The sequence below is a fragment of the Strigops habroptila genome, chromosome 7, assembly GCF_004027225.2.
Source record: "Strigops habroptila isolate Jane chromosome 7, bStrHab1.2.pri, whole genome shotgun sequence".
Classification (NCBI taxonomy): domain Eukaryota; kingdom Metazoa; phylum Chordata; class Aves; order Psittaciformes; family Psittacidae; genus Strigops; species Strigops habroptila.
This window is the reverse complement of record NC_044283.2, coordinates 19,118,027-19,135,133: the sequence shown is the minus strand read 5'-3', so window position 1 is coordinate 19,135,133 and position 17,107 is coordinate 19,118,027. Positions and strand designations below refer to the sequence as shown.

At 40.3% G+C, this 17,107-nt stretch overlaps 1 protein-coding gene across 5 annotated transcripts in view; it reads left to right on the top strand.

The window, feature by feature from the left end:
- Window positions 1–17,107, top strand: part of CCDC149 (coiled-coil domain containing 149) — a 51,972-nt gene that overhangs the window by 19,994 nt on the left and 14,871 nt on the right. For all 5 annotated transcript variants that reach the window (XM_030492406.1, XM_030492405.1, XM_030492403.1 and 2 more), the window contains exons 5-9: window positions 5,114–5,230; window positions 6,696–6,868; window positions 7,967–8,039; window positions 9,354–9,438; window positions 10,729–10,873. In XM_030492406.1, coding sequence (XP_030348266.1) covers window positions 5,114–5,230; window positions 6,696–6,868; window positions 7,967–8,039; window positions 9,354–9,438; window positions 10,729–10,873 — 593 coding nt within the window. The remainder of the gene's footprint in view (window positions 1–5,113; window positions 5,231–6,695; window positions 6,869–7,966; window positions 8,040–9,353; window positions 9,439–10,728; window positions 10,874–17,107) is intronic.

Below are 17,107 nucleotides of genomic sequence, written 5' to 3'. Positions count from 1 at the left end.
AGTAGATTATAAAACCAGGGGAAGCATAATTCTTCCCTTCAAAAATACAGAGTAGTTGATCACAAATATACAGTGAGCGTTGTATTAAGCCCTCATTCTATTACCCTTACATAACCAATTTATTTTATTGCTAAATTTAGCGAGTTATATGGAACATTGCTCAAAATCTGCCATTTGGTATTAATCAAACTCCTGTTGTCTCTGTTAATTGAAATATTTAAACTCAAGCCAAATGTGTGTAACATTCACAGCTGGAGCTGTATGCAAAAGTACATTCAGAGATCAAACTAGTGAGAGGTTGAATTTGAGAGTCGAGGTGGTTAACGAAGTAAAAAATGAAACAAATAATGAATGATAACTTCCCTCCCTCAACTGCAATTTTAAAGTTCCTGGATTTTAAAATCTGCATAAAAATGATGGCGGCTTTTAATTATTCAGATGTTTGGTTTGTTTTTTGGTTTTGGTTTTTTTTCCCATTTAAGTTAATTTTATTTTATTTATTTTATTTTACACTCAAGTATATTGTGATAATGAAGTTTTATTCATTGTTTATCACAAAAGACTTCCTTGAAGGTGTGTAGGGAGCTGGGAAAGGGTCAAAGAAGACCTGAATTTGTAGTATGCACGCCATTCAGTGTCACTTGCTCAAGTCTTCAAAGATCAGCTTTCTCAGTGTTTCTTTTCATTTGCATGTTATTGTTTGAACTATATTACAGTGTCTTGCAGTTCTGCAGTACCAATATTATGCCATATAGCCTTTCCCAAGCCAGTCCTGAACAGATAACAAGGGTTTGTAAGTACAAACAGAAAACAAAGCTAGTAAAACTAAGGCATATTTAAATATCAAGGTTATGTATCTATTCCAATTGCTTATAACAATACAGTCTGGGTGGCACAGAGCCTGCTTTTTTGTGCTTGAACTGGCTTTGTTTAGATTTGCCTTTGTGGCTTAACTTGATATTAGCTGGTCATCTTTGTGACATCTGTATTCTCAGCATGAATTTAAATTCATAATCCTCACAACGAATGGAAAAATACAAAAAGAGGTATTCTGCCCACCATGCCTCTTTCCCAAAGGTGCAAAATAGTGCATCACTAAATAAAGAGGGGGAGGAAAGGACTGCATCAGGCAGGGATTAATTTAGACTAGGATTTTCATTTTTGGAACACATTCTTCACTTTCCTAGTAAATGAGAAATAGAGCTTATTTTAGTCAGGTTGCTGGGTTTTGAAGTGCCTAAAAAAGCATTGCTATCTCTCTGAGGGATTTAACACGCTCCTCCTGTGTCAGATTTTGCTCCCTCCTAGCTTCCGTGATAAAATTCTAGGCTTGTTCCCGAAGCCATTCTGTTCTGCTCATCAGTTCTCCTGTACTGGCAGCTGGGTTACTTCAGGCACTGGAGTCCAGATAATGCATGGTATATACAAAAACAAAGAACTATAATAATTTGCTTGTTCTTACATTTTCCCCCTGCATTCTTCTCTCTGCTTTTTCCAAAGTGAGGGAGGGCGTCGTGCCCAGCTGGTCTACGTCAACCTTACTTCTGGCAAGAGATGAACAAACAGCTGCTTTTGCAGCAAGTGAAGCTGCTTATGGATGAACAATTCTGCCTGTGTCTGAGCAGGGGTGACTCATACAGGCTTTGTCACTGGGTGGCAAGAGCTTTGTAGGACTAAAAAAGAAAAAAACCTCTTTAAATATCACACATTAGCTCTATCGATAGGGGAATGTTTTGATGCCTTGACTTGTTTTTCACCACTTTAGTGTTCGCTACTAGTAGGATACACTTGGATTAGCAAGAAGACCTTAAACTAGTGACATTTTACTCGTTGAAATCACATGAAGTATGTCATTAGTTAGCAATAACAAATTACTGGCATTTGGTTTAGCTGGACTATTTTTTTCCTGTAATTTCAACTAGAATTCTGTTGGCACAAGTAATAAAACTTCTTCAGGCAGTCTGTGGAAGGATTTGTTACTGCAGTTTGAGAAATACAGCAATAGACTGCAGCGCTCCACCAACAGATACCTAAGACTGTTTATTTTTATGATTGATCACAATCTCTTATCAGCTCTGACACATGAAAACTATTCTGTGTTTATGATAGTTATTTGTAAATCTTTTTTCTTCCTAATGTTCTGGCAGCAGTGCTTGGAGAACAATTACTGAAACTTAGAAGAAGATAGTTAGGAAATCTAACTCTCTCTTGTAAAAGGGTGAAAATAGAAAGCGTAAGAGCAACTGGAGGCTTCTGGAAGACTAGATGACTCAATTGCCTTCACTTGAATGCCTACCCATGCAAAGAAATGGTTTTGTAAGCTGTCGAGGGCAGTGCTAAGTGAGAGAAAGGTGCATGGAAAACAAAGGCTGCTGTGTTACTGACAGTTTGTTATTATAAGGCAGACAATCATTCATGCAGCAGCAGTGCGAAATGTTAAATGTAGTGCATGTGTCTTGGCAGAACTGGGACTTAAGGTAGCAAATTTGCATAGTTCTGGTCCACTTGTTGACACCGTGGTGACGACAGTTGCTGTCAGTGACTGGCTAAGCACGATGGTTTCTGCCTTCCACAAAGAATTTACTGGTTGTGCTTGTTTCTCTTTTCCTTCTGCATGTTTTATTGCTAGTCAGGAACATACAGCTTGGGCACAAGCATTGTCTGTGGACTCCTAGCCTGCACAGCAGCTATTGCAGTGAAGCCTGTTTGGGGCATTGTGGGGCTGTTACATAGTTGCTATTTTATATCATTATTTTAGTGGACACTGATTAAGAAAAAGCTGTGGTATTAAAATAATTAAGACTAGTGGCTTGCAGCACTGGGTTGTTTTGGTTAACAGTCCATGGGTTCTTGACAAACAGGAGCTATCTCTGGTAAGGTGCCATTAATTTAAATCCACTCTGCTGTGGCTGCTGTTCACAGAATCCCGAGGGGTAGTGTTAACCTGTTCTCTAGCTGCAAAATGAGCGGTCTTTTCCTCAGTGATTTCTGAATGACAGAAATAAAAATACAGCAGCCAGAGGGCAGGTGTATAAAGTTTATAACAAAGCACTAACATGTGAAATAAACCCTTAACCCTCTGGCATAACACTTAGTGTCTCTTTGGGTCACAGCATTTTCAGGGCAGAATTTTATAGCAGGTGGTGCTTCCTCATGAGACATTCGCAATGCAGAATTAAAGGACTTGGCCTGTTCTGCCCTGTCAACTCCCTGATTGGCCAACTGTCTGCAAGAAGCACTCTGTCGTTTTATGGATTGGTATTTTACTTTACTTTATGTATGCTTATAATGCTGCTTTTACTGGCTGAATTTGGATTCCTGAAGCATTCTTTTCATAAGACTTAATACTTTTTTTCTTTTTCTTTTGGTCTCAAAATAAGTAGTAAATAGAGAGTTCTCCTTTCATTGGCAGACTCTTTGACTTTGCAAATAATAATTGCTTGAAGTTATAATTGCATCTTCTGCGTCACCCCCTCCCGGGCTGGAGGAGAGTTGGTCGTAGTGCATGAGTCACAGCTCTGATCCAGTTCCCAGCCTGGTGCCGAGTGTACGCAGAAGTTCTGCTCTGCTGCAGGCATTGGAGGCATTAGTAAAGTGTGATTTTCCCCTTCAACTTCCAGTTTTTCTGAACAAGATTGAGTCCTCAAAATGTTATTACATTTGTTTCTTAATGCCTCTCTCACTAGCAAGAGATTCTAGAAATTGAATTAATCTAGCTGAATTAAAGCACGTTACTGTACCTTTTGTTCATCAGCCTTCTAGCAGTAAAAAAAACCAAAACAGTCCCATAGCTATGAAGCCATTCCAGGATTTGCTAGTTGCCTTTTTGATTGACTTGTTTTGATAAAGAAATTAATAGGAATTATATCTCCTAGGATCCATTCAGCCTTACTAACTGTGCAGTGGTCTGTACTTTCCCTGTGGGGATAGAGAAATGTGGTTTGCCAAAACCAGTTACTTTGGGGGCACAGCTTCCCCTGAACGAGTGAAGTGCTTATCAGAACAAGTTGTACTAGCTTCAGTGACTTGCACTGAACTGGAGCTGAAATAAGTGGGAAGGATGATTTTGGTAGTCTGTCTTGCATCAGCAGGATTTTAATTGGCACATTGCAGCTATGGTGACTGGCATCCCATAAATACCAAAGATAGATTTTAATGTACAATCTTCTACTTCAGAAGATTGATTTTTTTCTAACTCTGCAATATAATGATGTACATTAATTCCTTGGTGCAGTCAAAGATATGGGGAAGGTCAGGCTGGTTATTGTGGTGGGTTTCTCGAGTCTCTGTGGAGCTCCTACAAATGAGGCCATGGGGAGGCAACACTTTTGCCTAGTTGTACTCAGCATAAACAACTGTAAATGCTGAATGCCTTATAGACTGTTATTTTAAAACTTCACGATTCTTAAAAGGTAGTTGCTTTTTGCTTTGGATATTGAATATAACTGTGTATTAATTAAAGTCAGGCTGTTTTCAGCAGTCATAAAGCTCACGAGTTCATTAGTTGTTTAGCATTTGGCCAGGTCTTTCTGTTGTTGGCCCAATTTTTTTGTTTCTAACATGAACTAACTTTTGTGAGTAGATGAAAAAACAATGCACAAGCAAATATATTAGCAGCTGTTAATGCAAATTCTGCACTGATATGGCACAGTGGGATTTTAAGTGGTATCAGAAAATGAAGCTGAGCAAGCCACTTTGTGCCTTTTTATTCTTAACTAGGAGGAGTTCTCTGCTGCAGAGAGTTTTAAGATTTACATCTGAAAATGGCTTTCTGAGAATTCTCTAGTTTTAGTCTGACCAGAATTAGATCCTGTCACTCCTTAAAAACATTGACCAGGTGTCTGTGTTTGTTTGGTTTTTCATCTTTGTATACTGTGGTGACTATTGTTGCACTGTCTAATTCAGCTCCCGTTGATGGTTTGAGTGTTTGGAAGTTTTCACTGGGAACAAGATTGAGCCCTCAGCTCAGAAAATTCCCTCTGGTTTAAATGATACCAGCTGTTTGGCCCGGAAGAGATGAAGTCTATAACAGCTTTGCTCTTGCTAATGCAGATGTACTGTGATGCTATAGCCTGTGTTCTCTTGCTTACCAAATCTGTTTTTGTAATGGCAGCTCCTTCGAATGACAATAGCAAAGCAAAGACTTGGAGATGATGAAGTTGGGGCTCGCCACTTTGCAGCACATGAACGAGAGGACCTTGTTCAACAACTGGAGAAGGCTCGAGAACAAGTAATAACTAAATGGGCATATACTGTCATATTTTAAACAGCTAGTGCAGTAGCAAGTAAATGACTGCTTCTATTGTGTTTGGAGGGCTGGTACCTGATTAACATTGCAGATAGTGGTGAGGATGTCGGGATTTTTACTGAAGTAGTTGTTATTGAGCGCTAACTTAAACATGCATATGTGGTTAGAGTGAGTTTCCTACTCTCAGGAATTTCTTCTCTAGATTATTGAATCTCCCCTTTTTATAATGTGCAGCAACAACCTGTGACAATTGAATATTGTCGATGCATGTTGATTAAAGAGGCTTAGTGAAAGCTGTTACGAGTATTCAACACAATATGTGTTGGCTAATGCAACTCCTAAAGATACTCTCTGAATCAAATTTTCTGTAATAGTGCTGTTAGTCTTCTCTTCCTCCTGCCTCTTAGCTATTTCTTCACCCCTTTTGAAAAATTCTTGCATCACATCTCTTTTCCCTACCTATATTAGTACTATGTTCCATGCAGCATCCAATTCATCAGACTGCTTCCCTAGTCCTGATAGATAGCTTTCTGTACAATTTGGGGTGTTTGTGTTCTCTGTTGTTCACACACTCATTCCTACCAGTTCCAACCTGAATAAGCCATTCTGTGATCCAGGTGAAGGTGTGTATTTCTTGCTTTTCAGTGTTCACTCAAGTGCAGTCCTACTTTAGCTTGCCAGAACTGTTGGCTGCACTTGGTCTTCTTCCAATGTGATTCTCTCTGGTATCTCTGTTCCCAAGCTCATGTTCTCCCTGTTCATCACCTGGCCTCTTTTCACATGGTCTTCTATTGTTCTTCCTGACTTACCAGTGTTTTCTAAGGTGCCAGTGAAGACTTCTTAACTCATTGCAGACTTTTTTCACACTCTCTGTTTCTTCCCCTTGGAAGTTTGAAGCAATTTGTTCTTGAAGGAGTGAGTGTCTTTCATACTGCACTCCTTCACAGAATAGCAAAGCTCATTCTGTCAACTCCATGCTAGCTTATTTTGTACTTTTCTCAGGCTTTTTTCCTGTTCTGTGGAACTTTATTGCTGAAATTAGTATATTAGTATATATTCCCCCTTACAGACTTTTTTATCATCGTCCAAATTTGCCAAATTCTTACTCAGTTGGGTTCATTCCACGAGTCCTAGAAATTACACGCTAATACCAGCTTCATATGTTTGTAGCAGAATCATAGTATGGATTAAGGTGTTACATTTTAGTTATTTTCTAGAAATTTTGTAAACCAAGTTTAACTGCTAAAGTTACTTACCTTCAAAATAATGAAATAATATTAAAATAGAGTAAAAGTACCAGGGGTTATGAGCTTTGGAAAGACTTTTAACTGTCCAGTATCAATCCTGTTCAGACATGCAGTGCTTCTTGTTGTTTTCAGTTTGGGTGCTATGTAGTCATTTGTTTAAATGTCAAAATAGTCATATAGCTCTCCTTTTTTTTTCTCAGATTGAGACTCTGAGATACGATCTTCAGGCTGCACTGGATGAGTTACAAGATGTGAAAGAGGAACGCTCTTTTTACCAAGATAAGTCTGACAGACTAAACCAAGAACTTAATCATGTCTTAGGAGGGCATGAAAACCGTATCATCGACGTAGACGCTCTGTGTATGGAGAACAGGTAAGTGCACTGCAAACCTTACTGTTACCCCAGAACAAGTAGGGTATTGCTTTAACAGGAGCATCAGGAAGTCAGTCACAACAAAACTTTAGATAAAATAGATCCAAGAATAAAAGTTAAAAGGTATTTTTGCCATTTTCTTGGGAAGAAATGTGGTTACTAGTCTCTGCTAAGGATGACAAAGAGGAGTCACTGACAGAGCCATAGCAGGCACCTCCCTTAATAACAACAATTACCTTAAAGTGAAATAGATCTTGTAAGACACTTTCCATTTACAGACACTTACGCTTCAGGTAGGAAAGTGTAATACCAAAGGCATTACTTCCTCCCAGCAACTGCAGATTTTTTTTCTGTTTTGGTGGCCTACAGAGCTCTGTATCAGTTTAAGCCCCCTGCTCCCCTGGCAGTGAGATGATTTTTTTTTTCCTATGAAATAGTTAAATTGTCACAAACCCTAATTCAGCTGCAGTTGCACTACATGAAAGAGGGTATTTTATAAACCCTTTATACATGAAAAAGCTATTTTCCTATGTGGAAATAGCCATCTAATCCAAGTGCATAAACTCTGTTAGGAAGAACTGTACTGTTTACGTTAACTGTATACTATTTTTCAACTCTACTGTTAAATTTTCTACTTTGTGATTGCTAATGAGAAGTGCCATGTAAGTGATGGATATTGCAACGCAAATGTTCTGCATAGTTGAGTCTTGTGTTGACATGTATACAAATCTTCATGTGTCCATCTCACAAACCTTCAAGTACAGAGGACACAACTAAATGCTTCCTATTTCATCTAGCCATAAATGTATCCTTTTAGCTTCCCTCCCCCAAAACCTAAGGACTGATATAAAAATGGTTGTGCATCGTGCTTGACAAATCAAACTGAAGAGCAGCCTCCTTTCCTGATGCCATTTGTTTCCCTACTTAAAGTTTTATAGTGTCAAGAGCAGTAAGATTTTGTTACTTTATCCCTCACAGAACTGCAGAGGGAAAAAACCTCTCAGTAGTTCAAAGACAGGACATGCCAAATAGTAAAGGGGAGTGCTTGAGGCAGTACTTGAAGGTAACATGAAGTAAAGGATTACATTTCTTTTTGAGGTATCTTCAAGAAAGATTAAAACAACTTCAAGAGGAAGTCAACCTTCTGAAGTCTAATATTACTAAGTATAAGGTAAGATCCTCTCAGTGTATCATCTAAACTGTGCTTTATTGTTCATGGAGGTTATTGTTCATTCTCATGTTCATATGCATTTAAAGAACAAAACCATGTCTTCAAAGAAAAATCCACTATTAACATTCTGACCATATTAGTATCTATACATATTACATGCTCAGTCTTCCTTGTAGGCTTCTTAGCTGATGTAGTACAAAAGGCTACCCACTGAGTATTTAGAAAAATGAATTAAGTATCTTTAAGTTCTGTGTGGAAGCCCTCCTGCTGCTGGGAGGGTGATCAGCCTTCCAGCCTGATGATAGGTAAAAAGTAGCAGGTCATGCAGTGTGTGGTGAATGACTGCAGCTGTGCTGCTGTCACAAACAGGCCTGGTTTCCCTGTTCTCTCGTGGCCACACATTTCTTCAGGTGTCTTAATGATTGAGAAGTCTTCATTGTTCTTCCATTCCTGGGTTAAGATACATGCTGTTTGGCATGAAACCTTCAGGACTGAATCCTAAGGGCAAAATATTCTTGCTCTTCCCTGAAGTCAAGCACTCCATTTCCTTCTGCAAGTGATTTTGGGGTGTGAGAGGGGAGGGCTGCTTGTCAGGGCATGAGAAGGGTTGTCTTAGGACTGTCAATAGGACTTCTTAACCATTTAGGTCACTATGAAACAGTCACAGCACTAATTGCTTTTTGTGCATGAGCAAAGCTCCTCAAAGTACCAAGTTCATTTCAGTGTCTGTTCACGCTTATGAGCTGGGTGTCTCGAAGTGTGAGTTAGTTTACTGGTGAGAACTGAGCATCTTGGTGGACTCAGTTTCACAGAACTGTAATTGTTTTGGAAGAGCTGGACCTCTGTAGCAGGATCATTCTGCTGCTAATTCCTGAAAGTCAGTATTTGCTACTAAAAGGGCTTCTAGAAACTGGTAGAGGAGCCTGAGCTTTCCCTTTGAAGCCTATCCAAAGAAATGCTGGGAAAAGTCTGATTTTGTTCCCAACTGATATCCTCTACAAGATACTGCAGTATCTTCACTGGCACTCAGCCGATTAAACAATAGGCAAGTCTTAAAAATGTATTGGGGTTGTGGGTGGGAGAGACTACAGTGAAGAGCAGTGAGATAGAATGAGTCTTTGTAACATTTCAAAGACTGTTCTGGCTGGACAGTAATACTCCAGGAATCACACTCCCATGGGTTACTATGGGTGTAAGCTCCAGGCCCTGCAGAGTTGTTCTGAGACCAAAATACAAAGTTCCAGATTCTTTCCTCTTAATGAAAGGATTTGTTGGCTACTGTTTTTCTAAATAAGATATTTGTTGTTTCCTTAGACTGCACTAGAGAGACGAAAGAATTCAAAGACTCACGGTAGATCCAGTAGCAGTGCTCTGACTGGAGTCCTGTCTGCAAAGCAAGGTATTACATCAGTGCAGCATGGTGTTGCATATCCCACTGAATTCCTTCCTCCTTCTGCCTTACCTCTTAATTTCAGTAACCCTTTCCTCACCAACCAAACCAAAATCTTTCTTCTCTTTCCTGTTTATTATTACGTGTTAATTTTTTGTTGTTTTCTCGGTTGACTTGACAATATGAAATTTGCCTCTTCAGTACTGCTTCTCCTTTTGTTACCCTTTTGCCATTCATTCTCTTCCCTGTCAGTTTTATCTTTTTTCTTTTTTTTTTTTTTTTTAATCTCTAAACCTTTCTGCAACTTTGACCCTGACAAATCACTTGTTTATTCATCTCTTTGCTCTGCTAACAATGGCAATCACAATTCATGGTCCAATGAAAAATAGACTAGGTGGTAGAGGTGGGACCCTAAGTCAGGTTATCTGCTACTGTTTTTAGAAGCTTTTACATTCTGATGTTTTGCAAGAAAGCCTTTTGTCCCATGTTTCTTCATGGTTACCAAAACGGAGTAATTTCTTTTTCCGCCCTTCAAAGAAAATATCAAGATTAGGAAAGAAAGGGGAAGAGAAAATTCTTCGAGCCAAACAGTACACCTGGCACCCTACTGTTAGGTGTTGGTGTGTTCATACACACACACAAGATCAGTAGCATTTGTCATGGTAGGTTGAAACTTGCTGTTCTGTTTTTGACTTCTGTCCTCTTCTCCATGTACTTTCATACATACAGATAGATTATGTTATATACATAAAGAGGCACAGCCAGATTCTTGTTACAGAAGTTAGCAATACTACCAAACTTTCTGATGTAGTTGAGAGGTACAGGCTCTAAAAGCTGCAGAGGAGAAGTTCATGGTTGACTATATTTTCGCATCAGTCTTAAATAACCTGAAGGATATAATTATTCTTAAAAGTAATATAAAAGCTTCCTTGTGGGCTTATGTTTTAATGTAAGTGGAAGAGAAATGACCAATTTTTACTGATCTTTAGGCCTGTAGAAGAGTGAGTTTGTTTCCTTCTGAACAAAAATAATTTTCCAAAAGCAGAATTAAGTTAGCATAAGATATGTCTGCCTATATTTGTTCTGGCAATTGCTGTGGAATAATGATCAGCTTAGAAAGCCACCATCTTTATGCCAGCTAAAGATTACATTTCTGGGCTTTGGTTTTGATTGTAATTGAAAGGAACAATATCTATATTAGCTTAAGTAATGAGAAAGTTCTTTAATGCTAAGTAAATGTTTGTGTCATGTCTCTCTACATGAGAAGTCAAAACTCTTTTGCATTTTTTAATATTACAGTCCAAGAGTTGTTGTCGGAGGATCATGGATGTAGCTTACCAGCCACACCACAGTCCATTTCAGATCTTAAATCACTGGCCACTGCATTGCTGGAAACTATCCATGAGAAAAACATGGTCATACAACACCAAAGGCAAACCAACAAGTAGGTTGCATGAATTCTATGTAAAATAGAACTTGCCAAGCTTGGGAAAAGTCATAGTTTTGGGAGAGTTTCAGTGAAATGGGAAAGAAGATCCATTTTCACAGAAAAATCATTGTCATTATTAACTAGCGGGTTCTTTGGTTTTTACGATCAAGTATGTGTTTAGAGAAAAATTAAATTTTCAAAGTCAAGTCTGGGGTTGACAAGAGACCTGTCTGCCTCTGCTGGGCAAGGTTTGCTGCTCAGGTTTAAGACAAACCATAACAACACAGGGGGGACTTACAGCAGGTAGTCATAGGGAGGGCTAAAGAAAAGCTGCTGGGAGGAGGGACACCCTTGAACTGGAGAAGGTATGTGGTAATTGGTTGTTACCAATCTCTAGGAATTTGCTGATGAACACTGGGGGCATAGTGAACGTTGCACCTAGAAAAGGATCTGAAAGGTTTTAGTGTAACATTTGTCACAGCCTAGCAGCCTGTGTGTCATACAAATGATAGCTGTTGCTCACTTTGCCAAAAGTTGGAGAAGATAAACACAGTTGGATCGCTACTGTAAGATTTTTTTCTTAAAATGTGAACTGAACTTTCAGGGAGGGTCTGTTTACTCTCAGCTGTTCTGTTCTTCAATAGAATTCTTTGTGTCTTGCACAGCTCCTATCATGCCAGAATGTAATCATTTTTCACACATTTTCTGACATGCTGATATTATTGTCCTTATACAGAGTATGAAAATCAGAGCTAGGGAAGAGTTCATGATTCTGTGCTCAGTTCTGGGGGGGGATTCTTCTTTTTCTTCCTTTTTTTTTCTTTTTTTTTTTTTTTCTTTTTTCTTTACCACTGAGTCACTATTGGTAATCAGAGGTTATTCAGGTTTCTCAAAAGCACATCAGGACCAGATGCCAGAAACGAGCAGACATCCTTCATGAAAGGAAGGAGTAGTACTGAAGTAAACTGTATTGCACTAGAATAGATGATTCATTTTGAAAATTGATAACTCTGATACTAGGCAGACTCTATTGCATAATTCTTAGTGATGTGGCAACAGAAGCAGAGGAGCAGTTTATAGCCACTCGTAGTACTCTTGAGAAAGCAAATGCCTAATCGGCTGAAGGGAGACTAAAGTGGTGAAAATGTAGCCCATATCTAACTGATGGCAGCTCAGTCAGTTCATGTCTGTGTGTGTGTCATGTAATGCAAGAGGAGTTCCTGCACTGAGCAGTGCTAATGAAGGCCTAACATCTGTTTACTCTGTTCTTACTGCTAGTGTACCATTAGAAGGAAAACATTCAGAGAACAACTTTTGTTTGTTATTTGTTATTCCAGGTATAACCAGCCTTTTACATCCAGACACTGTATCATTACCCAGTGCTCTAGTTTGCATACTCTTGCCTATAACTATAGTAAACTTCTTTCTTAATTTCATATCTCTCTTTGATCACATTAATTCTCTTGCACCTCTCAGCTATGTCACTGCAATGATGGCTTCACTTTCTGATACCACTGTCTTGCTTTCAACTATTGAGTATGGGTTTTCTTGAGATAAGCCTCCACAAGGAGATATGATTCTTTTATCTGCATACCCAAATGACCATATATAGCCATGGGAGTAGAGATTGGATGTGTGCACAAACTATTATTCTGTGACCAATAGAAGTTCAGGTCTTAGAGGGAGGTGACAGCCTACATCTCTCCCAGGTCAGGAGTATGCTCAGAGCTGTAGTGTTGTATTCAGTTCAAGATGCTTCAGAGGGCAGAGAAAGGGGAAGAAAGATAAATCCTGGGTAAGTTGAATGAAGAGCCTCAGCAACACTCCTATACGGTATACTGATTCTTTTTGTCACCTTTGGCTTTAGTTGGATTAAAGAAGCTTTGAAGAAGCTGGGAGGAATGAGAACTGTTCCAAGTAGAAACACTTAAGACACAAAAACATTAAAGTGAAAAAGGGAAATGCTAGATAGGACATCAGGGAAAAACATCCCTTTTTTGAGGTGCATTAGCTGGTTGTTGGGGGCACTTATCTGCCATGCAAGAAGTTACAAGTTAAGACTGCTGATTTCTGAAAATGGGGAAGAAACTGCCCACCTGTCAAAGACAACCGTGGGTAAGAGTGAGGTCAGTGCACAAGTAAAACAGATCCATAAAATGGTACTAGTAGAAGGTGCATTCTTTTGTTGAAGATATTTCTCCATTCTCCAGAGTAGGAAGTTGAGAAGGATGTGGGGCTAGTGAGAATTATAATGACAAAAGGTTTTATATAAATCAGGAGGTAGAAGTCTTGTCCTTCACCCCTCTATCCTGTTTGCCTGGCTTTGCCTGCACAAAGAGCATGTTTGGAGGATACGATTGCTCTTTAGATTGTTGTTTGAAGAAAGTGAGATTTATTGGATAAAGAATGTGATATTTTTGGGGTGGTTGTTTCATTCAAGGTAATTCTGGGTTTGATATTTGATAGATGATTGACCTATTAGTGATTTAGCGAAGTTGCTAAACCACTGTCCATCATATTCGAAAAATCCTGGCAGTCAGGTGAAGTTCCCGATGACTGGAAGAAGGGTAATATAACCCCCATTTTCAAGAAGGGGAAGGTGGAAGACCCAGGGAACTACAGACCAGTCAGTCTCACCTCTGTGCCTGGCAAAATCTTGGAACAGTTTCTCCTGGAAAACATGCTAAGGCACATGAAAAACAACAAGGTGGTTGGTGACAGCCAACATGGCTTCACTAAGGGGAAATCCTGCCTGACCAATTTGGTGGCCTTCTATGATGGAGCCACGGAACTGATGGGCAGGGGCAGAGCAGTTGACGTCATCTACCTGGACTCGTGCAAAGCGTTCGACACTGTCCTGCACGACATCCTTGTCTCTAAATTGGAGAGACATCAATTTGATAGATGGACCACTCGGTGGATAAAAAACTGGCTCGATGGCCGCACACGAAGAGTTGTGGTAAATGGCTCGATGTCCAGTTGGAAACCTGTAACGAGTGGTGTCCCTCAGGGATCGGTGTTGGGACTGGTCCTGTTCAACATCTTTGTCGGCGACATGGACAGTGGGATTGAGTGCGCCCTCAGCAAGTTTGCCGACGACACCAAGCTGTGTGGTTCGGTTGATACGCTGGAGGGAAGGGATGCCATCCAGAGGGACCTTGACACGCTTGTGAGGTGGGCCGATGCCAACCTCATGAAGTTTAACCAAGCCAAGTGCAAGGTCCTACACCTGGGTCAGGGCAATCCCAGGCACTGCTACAGGTTGGGCAGAGAATCGATTCAGAGCAGCCCTGCAGAGAAGGACTTGCGGGTGTTGGCTGACGAAAAGCTTAACATGAGCCGGCAGCGTGCGCTTGCAGCCCAGAAAGCCAACCGTATCCTGGGCTGCATCAAAAGAAGCGTGACCAGCAGGTCGAAGGAGGTGATCCTGCCCCTCTACTCTGCCCTTGTGAGACCTCACTTGGAGTACTGTGTGCAGTTCTGGTGTCCTCAACATAAAAAGGACATGGAGCTGTTGGAGCGAGTCCAGAGGAGGGCCACGAGGATGATAAGAGGGCTGGAGCACCTCTCGTATGAAGACAGGCTGAGAAAGTTGGGGCTGTTCAGCCTGGAGAAGAGAAGGCTGCGTGGTGACCTCATAGCAGCCTTCCAGTATCTGAAGGGGGTCTACAAGGATGCTGGGGAGGGACTCTTCCTTAGGGACTGTAGTGGTAGGACAAGGGGTAATGGGTTCAAACTTCAACAGGGGAAGTTTAGATTAGATATAAGGAAGAAGTTCTTTACAGTGAGGGTGGTGAAGCACTGGAATGGGTTGCCCAGGGAGGTTGTGGATGCTCCATCCCTGGCGGTGTTCAAGGCCAGGTTGGACAGAGCCTTGGACCATGTGGTTTAGGGCAAGGTGTCCCTGCCCATGGCAGGGGGGTTGGAACTGGATGATCTTAAGGTCCTTTCCAACCCTTACGATTCTGTGATTCTATGATTCTATGATTTTATTATCAGTAAATGAGACTTTTCAGACTATATGAACTTATTTTCCTCTAAGCAGTTACTCTAAAACCAAAACTTCTTTTGTTGCTTGCAGATTGAGAGATGGCTGTGGAAGTTTATGATAGCAGAATGGTAGATTTGGTTTCTGATTAACTGAAGCAATAACAAGATAGTGGATTTTAAAAATGTAGATTAGAATTTGAATGTGCTGTTGAAGTTGACTTTCTGACGTTATACTGTTGTTAAAAACATCCGTTGCCACTTGCTCTTGGAACACACACACTATTATTATTGCTGCTTTTCTAAATATGTGCCATGATAAAAGGAGCTGTGGGAGTATGTGCCTAGGAACAAGTAGGCTAAATCCAGCCTTTGTTTTTTTAGCCCCACTTTTAAGAAAAAAAAGAAGTTGTTTGGGAAGAAAACAGGTCATTTTCCCCAGGTGATTAGTAGCCAGTACTGCTAAGTTTAAGTAACAGCCTATGTTTTTCCTCACAAGCACATTAGCTTAATTTGAAAAGGCAGTTGTAAATGAGTTCTCTATGCAGTAACGTGTTGCAAGATTAAATAGTTACCTAAATGCAAAAATAAACAGTCCTAACCCTGCCTAGCAAGTCGTTAAAAATCTTTATTCTTCCGCCAGCAGTAAACTGTTTATTAGACATTCTTTTTAGTGCGATTTATTCCTAAAATTGCCAGCACCCAGGAAAGCCAGATGAGTGTAGAAGCTGCTCTGCTACTTAGACATGTTGGACCAATTTTAACATTTCTAACTTGGGCGCGCTTGGTCATGACCAAAATTACAAAAAAGATTGTGTCAGTCTGTAAATGTTTCCGTGTGATGTATAGAGCTAGATACAGACACAATCACCCAAATGTCTGTTAATAGGGTCCGTCACAGTCACGTATGTCTTCTGTAGCAAGATCTAAATTGAAAGTGAGGTGAATAGATTTCGGGTGCTGTAAATCGGCACAGCTCCCTTCAGATTACAGCCATGTAGGTTGGGAAGCATGGGAGAGCCGGAAGGGAGCTTCTGAATTCAAGTGGGAGCATTGCTGCTCTTACGTAAACAACAGATTTCTGTTAAACCTTACCCTGGAGGGAGGTTTAGACTAACTTCCTTGTTGCATTAGACACACAACCAGAGAACCACAGAAATAGCTGTCGGCAGCTTTGTCAACACGATCCTTGTGCTTTAGTCAAAGGATCTGGTCCACTATGGCTAGAGATAAGAAAATAGATTAGGGAATTTGATGCTACCAACCCATTCAGCCCCTTTAAAAATATCTACTGTTCCAGGCCATCACAGCTCAGTCTTTGCACAGCACATACAGAGATGGCAAATTATCTGGAGTTCACAAGGGAAAGAAAGGAATGGGATAAGCCACACGATGTTCAGGTTTGCTTGCACATCTGTTTTTCAAAAAATGTTTCTGTAAGAACTTGCAGCTTTATGTAGGGTTCATTTCTCTCATAGCTGTCTTCAGATAACGTGGCTTGAAGCAAACTAGAATCATACACATCATTGAATGTATTTTGCTGTCTTCCTGAATAAAAGGAATAGGGTTAAGCATTGTCCTCTCTTTTTGCCAACCATTGTTCAGAGCAGCAGAATGATCCTTCTATGTGAGAACCCGCAACAAAGGTTAAAAAATAGCTCAGCACCTCTTCTGACGATCCAATAGGAATTATCAGGATATATTTCCTCCAAAACGTTTAGAAATTGTATGGTACAGCTGATAAATGAATTAAAAAATTTAAGAGAAGTAAAAGAAAAGTGACTTTGCCATTGTCTGAATAACAAGAGCAGTAGCAATAACTGAGCTTGGTGCAGAGGGTTGAGTTTCTTTCCGTGATAGGCTAGCTGAGAGGGAGGGCAGTATCTTTCCACAGTTTTCTGCCCTGGAACTACTGGTGAACTACTTATGAAAATAATAATTTTTTCTGTTCGTGGCAGAAGTGCTAAATTTGTGACCCATTTGTGGTGACAATCGTTAGCCAAATCAACGTTGTTTTGTCATCTCCCTGGCTAAGCTAATATCACATGGAATCTCTGTCTGTTTCCTGCCCCTCTAAGTCAGGGGAACTCCATGTTCTTCAGCTGGCCCCCGGTGGGACCTTAGACACAAAGATAGGAGTAGGCTCCCAGTAGAGTTTCTTGAAAGTTGCTCTGTGTCTTTCTCCATCACCTTTGTACTGCAGAGCGCAGCTGCTGGATGTCTGGCTATACACTGGGATGTGAAAATAGAGTTGTTAAGGCT